This window comes from Terrapene carolina, unplaced genomic scaffold (genome assembly GCF_002925995.2).
Source record: "Terrapene carolina triunguis isolate 2854851 unplaced genomic scaffold, T_m_triunguis-2.0 Scaffold113, whole genome shotgun sequence".
Taxonomy (NCBI): Eukaryota; Metazoa; Chordata; order Testudines; family Emydidae; genus Terrapene; species Terrapene triunguis.
In genome coordinates this window covers 5,122,537-5,130,761 of record NW_020664464.1, presented here as the reverse complement: position 1 = coordinate 5,130,761, position 8,225 = coordinate 5,122,537, and the positions used below count along the sequence as shown (strand labels likewise).

The 8,225-nt window shown below is 40.6% G+C and overlaps 1 protein-coding gene across 2 annotated transcripts in view; it reads right to left on the bottom strand.

The window, feature by feature from the left end:
• The window catches only part of ADAMTSL1 (ADAMTS like 1), a 274,580-nt gene that overhangs the window by 160,422 nt on the left and 105,933 nt on the right, over positions 1 to 8,225 (bottom strand). For both annotated transcript variants that reach the window (XM_026652366.2, XM_026652367.2), the window contains exon 8: positions 1,148 to 1,259. In XM_026652366.2, the coding sequence (XP_026508151.1) occupies positions 1,148 to 1,259 (112 nt within the window). The remainder of the gene's footprint in view (positions 1 to 1,147; positions 1,260 to 8,225) is intronic.

Below are 8,225 nucleotides of genomic sequence, written 5' to 3'. Positions count from 1 at the left end.
AGAACCCATCATCAGCATGGACGCATGTCCTCTGGAATGGTGGTTGAAGCATGAAGGGACATACGAATCTTTAGGGCATCTGGCATGTAAATATCTTGTGATGTAAATATCTTGCAGCAACAGTGCCATGCGAATGCCTATTCTCACTTTCAGGTGACATTGTAAATAAGAAGCGGGTAGCATTATCTCTCTAAAGTTTTACATTGTTTTATTTTTGAGTAGTGATGTAACAAAAAAATCTAGATTTGTAAATTAGACTTGCACGATAAAGAGATTGCACTACAGTACTTATATGAGGTGAATTGAAAAATACTATTTCTTTTGTTTGTCATTTTTATAATGCAAATATTTGTAATCAAAAATAATAATATAAAATGAGCACTGTTACACTTTGTATTCTGTGTTTTAATTTAAATCCATATATTTGAAAATGTAGAAAAACATCCAAAAATATTTAGTAAATTTCATTTGGTATTCTATTGTTTAAAAGTGTGATTAAAACTACAATTAATCAGAATTATTTTTTTTAATCACAATTAATTTTTTGAGTTAATTGCGTTAGTTAACTGCGATTAATCGACAGCCCTAGTAAAGAGAACTTGTAAAATCATCATATAAATAATACCAGCTGAAATTTGTAACTTGGAAAGCACGTAATGCTGTAATGTAACAACGCTGCACAATACGGTTCCCGGAGACTGGTATCATATAGAACCTTTCCCCCTGTACTATATTATTATTGGCTTAGAGCAATAAACCTGGCTGACATTGGTTATTTGGCATCTTGAGTATATTTTATAACAAACCAAAGTGAGATCAAGCAACTGACTATACAATTTATCAACAGTAGCCATCACACCAGCTTTATACCACTTAATCTGGGCCATTATTTGATAGCTTTATCATTCACTATGGCCACATGGTCTTCAAGGTTTCAGCAACAATAGAATTTAGGACTTTCTACTCCAAAAATACAGGCTACTACCATGGAAGTGACAGGAGAATCTCCCTTACCTGCAGTAGTATTCGTGCTCACGTTTTCTGTAGACTAGCCACTAGAAGGCCACAGTCACAAATAACTGAGCAGGTCTGAGCTATCTAGTAGGTGGGATCTCTCTCTCTCTCTCACACACACGCTATATATTACCTCCTCCACAGGATGCTGAACAAGGAAAGAAATCAGTTTCCCTCCATCGGTGAATGATGGGCTGATAGAAGATAAACTGAACCGCGCTGTCAGCAGCACCAGCGTAACGGACCTGAAAAAGATGTAATGATAATGGTAAAGCTGCCACGGTTTGTGACACTAACACTCATTTTGCTGTAAGGATCTTGTAAATACCATGCATTACATGAAATACCAGAGGCATTTTGTAATTAAAAACTGAGAGGCACAAACAGAATGTTGCCTCTTGATATTCAGACTGAACCATTGCCAGAAATTACACTCAGACAAACGGTTAGCGAGTTGGGTCCGCGGTGTTTTACAGCTTGTGTTCTGTAATGATGAAGGAACAGAAGTGTTATTGCTATTGAATAACTTTAAGGAGAGCTATCACACAGAGGACCTGGACTGAACTTCACACCACTGTGTGTGTAAATGCCAGTGGAGATCATCCACTGGCATTTACTCATTTAAAACAACACACCTTTCCTCTGCCTCACTCCAATGAAGGTTACATTCTTAAGAGGGGGAGTGGCTTCAAGACAATGAAAGGCTAGACACTGTAGTAGCATAGAAAGAAAGATAGCTGATTGTACCAGAGAGAAACACATGCGCATAAAAGAAACAGATGCAACTATCAATGTTACTTTAACATGTAAAAGGAAGTAAAATACTTCAACTAGAGCAAACTAAAGCTTTCAGGAAGGTCTAATTCTTTACTGTGCCAGGAGTATCTCTTATTCGGTCTGTAATGCATTCATATTCTTTCTCTTTACTGTGGTGCTGTTATACATTATAAACTAGTCCTTTTAGTTAATTGAATTTTGGATTTCCACATACAGTTTAGGATCCTACTTAGGATCTGATTGTATTTTTAATTACAGGCTCAGGTTCTTGGTGGTGGCCAAGGCGCATATGCTGACACTCAGGAGGGATGTGTGTGCATGTGTATTGAAGTCATTCTTTGTGCTCCTCCCCCCCGTCTTGGGTGATCTGTGTGCTGGACTGGTCCCCTGGCATAAAGCAGAGTGCCTGGCTGGTAATGGCCCCACGGGGTTGACAACAACGAGGAACTGTAGGGCACAGGGAAGCCCTGGTCCCACACCCTTTCCCCCAGTGATGCTCCTTACACTGACATCTGGGAGGGGGATAGCATGGGAGCTGTTGTGCCACTAGAGAATCCCCCTAGGCTGGGTGTTATTGCCAGGGCTGAATGTGTCAGTGTTGCTAGGGCTGTTCTGCACCAGTACCATGGTGCAAAGGGGACACAGCACAGGGGAGATTCTGACCCACAAGTCAGAAATGGAGATGGCTTATTAGGTCACCGAGTCCTTCCCCTTGCCAGTGCAAGATTGTTCCCTGAAGTGAGTTTTTTAGTGCTTTATCCAGACTAGTTTTAAATGTTTCACACTCTCTCTCTCTCTCTCCATATAGTCAATTAGTTGCTCCATTTTAATCTTTTGGGCTCTAATTGTTTTTAACTCTGTCTTTATTTCTCCCTCCAAAAATTGAGAGGCACTGACAAGGGAAAGGAACTAGACAGAAAAACAAGAATGAAAAAAATGACAAATCAAGTTGAATTGAACAGCAGAGTCTGTGTTGTGGGTTTCTCCCCTGCCCTCCGTAGATGGACAGAAACATAATAACAAATCACAGCAAATCTTGAACTGCATGAAGGGGGAAAGAAGAAAACGGAAATGCTGCAGGATATGTTGGGGGCCACAAGAGTTCTGGTCCACTGAGAGTATGCTGGTCTCTTCTAATTAGAGTAAACACTGAGGTAAATTCCCAACAGAAAAAATACAGCTGTAGCAATACAGGTTCCTCAACAAATGAGAGGCCTCTTGTATGGATTCATATCATTTAGTTCTGTATGTCAGAAACAGGATATCTAATTCCTTGTGCTGGGATGGTCCATTAATCAACTCTTCAGAAAGACCTTTCTTAGTTCACAAGAGCCCAGCACACTCCTGGGACTAGCACAGTATCATGCTGGAAGCCATTAGAGAAGGTCTCTGGTTTGAACACACAGAAACAAAATTCACTGGGGAGAATTTACTTTTCCTCTTTAAAATAAAGATCAACAATGATGCTTAAACCAAAAAGATCCACTCAGCTGTGCGGTCTTAGGTGGAACGAGATAAATCAGAAGATAGATTACACAGGGCTTAGTAAAAGGGGGGGCGGGGGAAGGAGTTTCACATCAAAAGTCAGGAAGACATAATAACCCATCTCCCCAAAGAGTATCCCTGTGTGTCTGTGATTGTCTGTCTGATCTGACAGAGAGAAAAGGCAGATGCGGATCTTTTCCAGAGCTAGGTGGAAGTTACCCACACAACCATGACAACCACATGGGTACAAAGGAATCGCAATGAGCTACAGATGCGAACTGAATGATACTAAATAAGTCAGGTGAAAGAATCAGACAAATCACTGTTTATTTTCTCTATTGAGTACTATAAGCACAGGAAGACCTGTGTATACTGATTCCATGCAGCAACAACGTCTTTTGAATTTTGTTTGACAATTTGTTAAAACTAAGGGTTTGATCTAGCAGAAAATATCAGTGGTTGTCTAACCCAGGCAAGACCCAGAAAGTAACACATGCTGGCTCTGTAGCACATCAAATGCTTCAGGAGACAGTTCAGATTGTTGCACAGGGCCAACTCCCACACACACAGTCCAAATTGGAAGACTAGGAAACTTGTGAAGCTGTCCCATCGCCAGTAGCCTAGCTGTCCTTCTCCTAGACTCTGCCCTACCAATGGTGGTAGCCACCACCCTGAGAAGAGGAGGCAAAGTCTTTTAAAATAATAGAGAGAAGAAACTCCAACTGACGTTGATTTGCTGTGTGGTCCTAGAGATATCACTGAGTCTCAAAATGGCATATACCCATTTAAAACTGTTTTTGTAAATCATTTATCAAAGTGGTGCACATGTGTGTGTACACAGGCACCAGCTGTTTAGTTCCCTGATGAGTAACCGCAATTTGATAAAATACTATATTGATTTGGGAAAAACTGCAGCATCCTGAATGAAAACCAACAAATAACCTAACATTTGAAGCACAAAATTAACTATGTTTTGGAACAATTAAATTTCCAAATGGCCCTTATGTAGCAACAAATTTGCTAGTGTAACACCGACAGACCCTGGTAGTTGGCGGGTGGGATCAAACGTGGGACCTCTGGAGCTTAGTGCATGAGCCTCTCTATAGCATGAGCTAAAAGCCAACTGGCTGTTATCTAAGCCTGTAGAGCAGACTCATTAATTGCTCTCTCTTTAAGTGGTCTCAGTGGCAATAGATGGGATAGAACACCACACCCAGAAGGTGTGTAGGTTACACTGGCACTGTGCTTAATCCTGCTAGCTCTGGGGTTAAGTAGGTTGAGCATCCCAGCCGGTTGCCCTTCACTCTCATTGAAGTCAGTGGGAATCGGGGGAAGGAGGCTCAGCACATCAGATAGGTGCTAACATCTTTCAGGAACAAGACGCAACAGAAGACCACCAGTTTTGTGAAGATTTGGGAGAATGCATATGCTCACATCTGCCCCAGGGGAACCAACTGGTTACTTCCTCTTTGACAAACAGTCACTACTGATTTTTTTTCTCTAAGGCAGAAAGGAAGGAAGGGCCCCGTAATTAATTCTTATCCCACATTTCTCTGCTTTTTAAAACTGTTTTTGTAAATCATTTATCAAAGAGGTGAACGTGTGTGTACACAGGCACCGGCTGTTTAGTTCCCTGATGAATAACTGCACTTTGAGAAAATACTATATTGATTTGGGAAAAACTGCAGCATCCTGAATGAAAACCAACAAATAACCTAACATTTGAAGCACAAAATTAACTATGTTTTGGAACAATTAAATTTCCAAATGGCCCTACTGTAGCAACAGATTGAAATATTTAGGCTTTATTTTACATAGTGCTGAGCTGTCCTTTGAGTCATCAGAACAAAATTAGCCTATATCATTAAAAAAAACCTATTTGGTTTTTGCAATGTATGCCTCTGCAATCTATTTATGTCTGTTATAGATCACAGTAATCTGACCGCCAGGACTGTACTAAGTTTACATCAGCAGTTGTGCTGTTTAATCAGCAGGCATTATTAACTCATCCTTTCCTGCCCATCAGGTAGTTGTCAGTGTACGATATATGGTCAAGTAAGGATGTCTGCATTCTAATAAAATTCCCAGAGACTTTATGGAATTTGTGTGCATGTGTGTGTTTGTGTTCTTTTTATGTATAATCCAAACCAGGGGTTGCATCACTCTGCACTCTCTTTTGTCTAGTCAAGTTTGATCTGGCATGTTATGATCTAACTCAGTCACCACCATCCCTACCATAAAAGTTCTGAAGGATTTTTCTGCATCATTATCACAGATGCTTTTGCAAGTGCCAAATCCCAAACCATCAAGTTTGATTTCTTAATGGCAAACTGAATATTAAAGCCTTATATTAAGTAACATATAAAGAAGGGGGGGGGGAGTGAGCCACATCTGGCATATGTAATTTTGACCTTTTTATGTTAATAAAAACAAAAATGGCAAGACTCTTTTGTACAAAACTTTCCTTTCTATAGTAATAGTGCTTTAATATTCCTAATTATATCTACAATGAGAGACCTAGGGTGTGAAGGAGACAAATTGCTGTTCCTAATTTGTATATGCAGGAAAAATAATTTAAGATGATCATTTAAAATAAAACAATAAGCACAACAGACTAAATAAATAGAGATGCTGAAGGCTTTCAATTGTATAGTATAAAACAGAATTAGAGGCTGATTCCTTTAATACTTTTTCGTTCCTTGGAGGAAGGAATGCATGGCGTTTGAGCCCCACGGATTATTCTCCCAGTCGATTTTTGGCCTCAACTTCCCTTAGTTTCAAAGGTCCCGAGAGTGGGGCCAACTGTCTTTCTGACAGATGAGAGCTCCCTCTGGTGCCTGTCAATGTCACTTCTTAATCAGCCAAGGGAATCACCAAAAAATGACAGGAGGCACCTTACTGACCAGGGACCAAGCACAAATCTTTGTAGTGGTGTCAGCCTCTGCTCACCAGGAACAAGGGATCAAGCATGATCACTGGGGCGACTATTAAAACAGACTCTTTAAAGTGTCTTTGAACCTAAGCTTTCTACAAGTCTAAAATAAAAAGCTATCAGATTGAGGTGACGGCTTGACTCTCAGTAACGTCCCCAAGAAAAGAACCAGCATGCAAATGAATGGAATGGAATGGGGGAGAGGGAGAAACAGATAACTGCAATGAACAATCTACATTATACACACACACAAATTATAGCAGGCCAGGCAAGTTCCCCCTCCCCCAATTACATTACTGAAATAGGCCCCCCCCCCTTTTTTTTGGTTACTATGGACTTCATGAAGAAAAGCAAAAAAATATTTTTGAGGGAGAATGCACCCTTATCACCCACCTAATTTTGTTTGACTCCTGCCAGGCCCATTCCCCACACCTTAATAGCTCAATTTCCTCTCCCGAGTGGCTTCTCTCTTATTCACAGAATCATAGAACTGGAAGGGACCTCGAGAGGTCATCTAGTCCAGTCCCCTGCATTCAAGGCAGGACTAAGTATTATCTAGACCATCCCTGACAGGTGTTTGTCCAACCTGCTCTTAAGAAATCTCCAATGATGGAGATTCCACCACCTCCCTAGGCAATTTTTTCCAGTGCTTAACCACTCTGACAGTTAGGAAGTTTTTCCTAATGTCCAACCTAAACTTCCCTTGCTGCAATTTAAGCCCATTGCTTCTTGTCCTATCCTCAGAGGTTAAGAAAAACAATTTTTCTTCCTCCTTCTTGTAACAACCTTTTACATACTTGAAAACTGTTACGTCCCTCCCATCCCCCGCCCAGTCTTCTCTTCTCCAGAACAAACAAACCCAATTTTTTCAATCTTCCCTCATAGGTCATGTTTTCTAGACCTTTAATAATTTTTGTTGCTCTTCTCTGGACTGTCTCCAATTTGTCCACATCTTTCCTGAAATGTGACACCCAGAATTGGACACAATACTCCAGTTGAGGCCTAATCAGCACAGAGTAGAGCAGAAGAATTACTTCTCGTGTATTGCTTACAATACTCCTGCTAATACATCCCAAATGATGTTTGCTTTTTTGCAACAGCGTTACACTGTTGATTCATATTTAGCCTGTGATCCACTATGACCCCCAGATCCCTTTCCACAGCACTCCTTCCTAGGCAGTCATTTCCCATTTTGTATGTGTGCAACTGATTGTTCCTTCCTAAGTGGAGTACTTTGCATTTGTCCTTATTGAATTTCATCCTATTTACTTCAGACCATTTCTCCAATTTGTCTAGATCATTTTGAATTTTAATCCTATCCTCCAAAGCACTTGCAACCCCTCCCAGCTTGGTATCGTCCGCAACGTTATAAGTGTACTCTCTATGCCATTATCTAAATCATTGATGAAGATATTGAATAGAACCGGACCCAGAACTGATCCCAGTGGGACCCCACTTGTTATGCCCTTCCAGCATGACTGTGAACCACTAATAACTACTCTCTGGGAATGATTTTCCAACCAGTTATGCACCCACCTTATAGTAGCTCCATCTAGGTTGTATTTCCCTAGTTTGTTTATGAGAAGGTCACGTGAGACCGTATCAAAAGCCTTACTAAAGTCAAGATATACCACATCTACTGTTTCCCCCTATCCACAAGGCTTGTTACCCTGTCAAAGAAAGCTATCAGGTTGGTCTGACACAATTTGTTCTTGACAAATCCACACTGACTGTTATTTATCACCTTATTATCTTCTAGGTGTTTGCAAATTGATTGCTTAATTATTTGCTCCATTATCTTTCCGGGTACAGAAGTTAAGCTGACTGGTCTGTAATTCCCCGGGTTGTCCTTATTTCCCTTTTTATAGATGGGCACTATATTTGCCCTTTTCCAGGCTTCTGGAACGTCTCCCATCTTCCATGACTTTTCAAAGATAATTGCTAATGGCTCAGCTATCTCTCAGATATTGAGTCTCTCTGCTCACTTCCCAGCCATCTAGGGTATGTCTGCATTGCA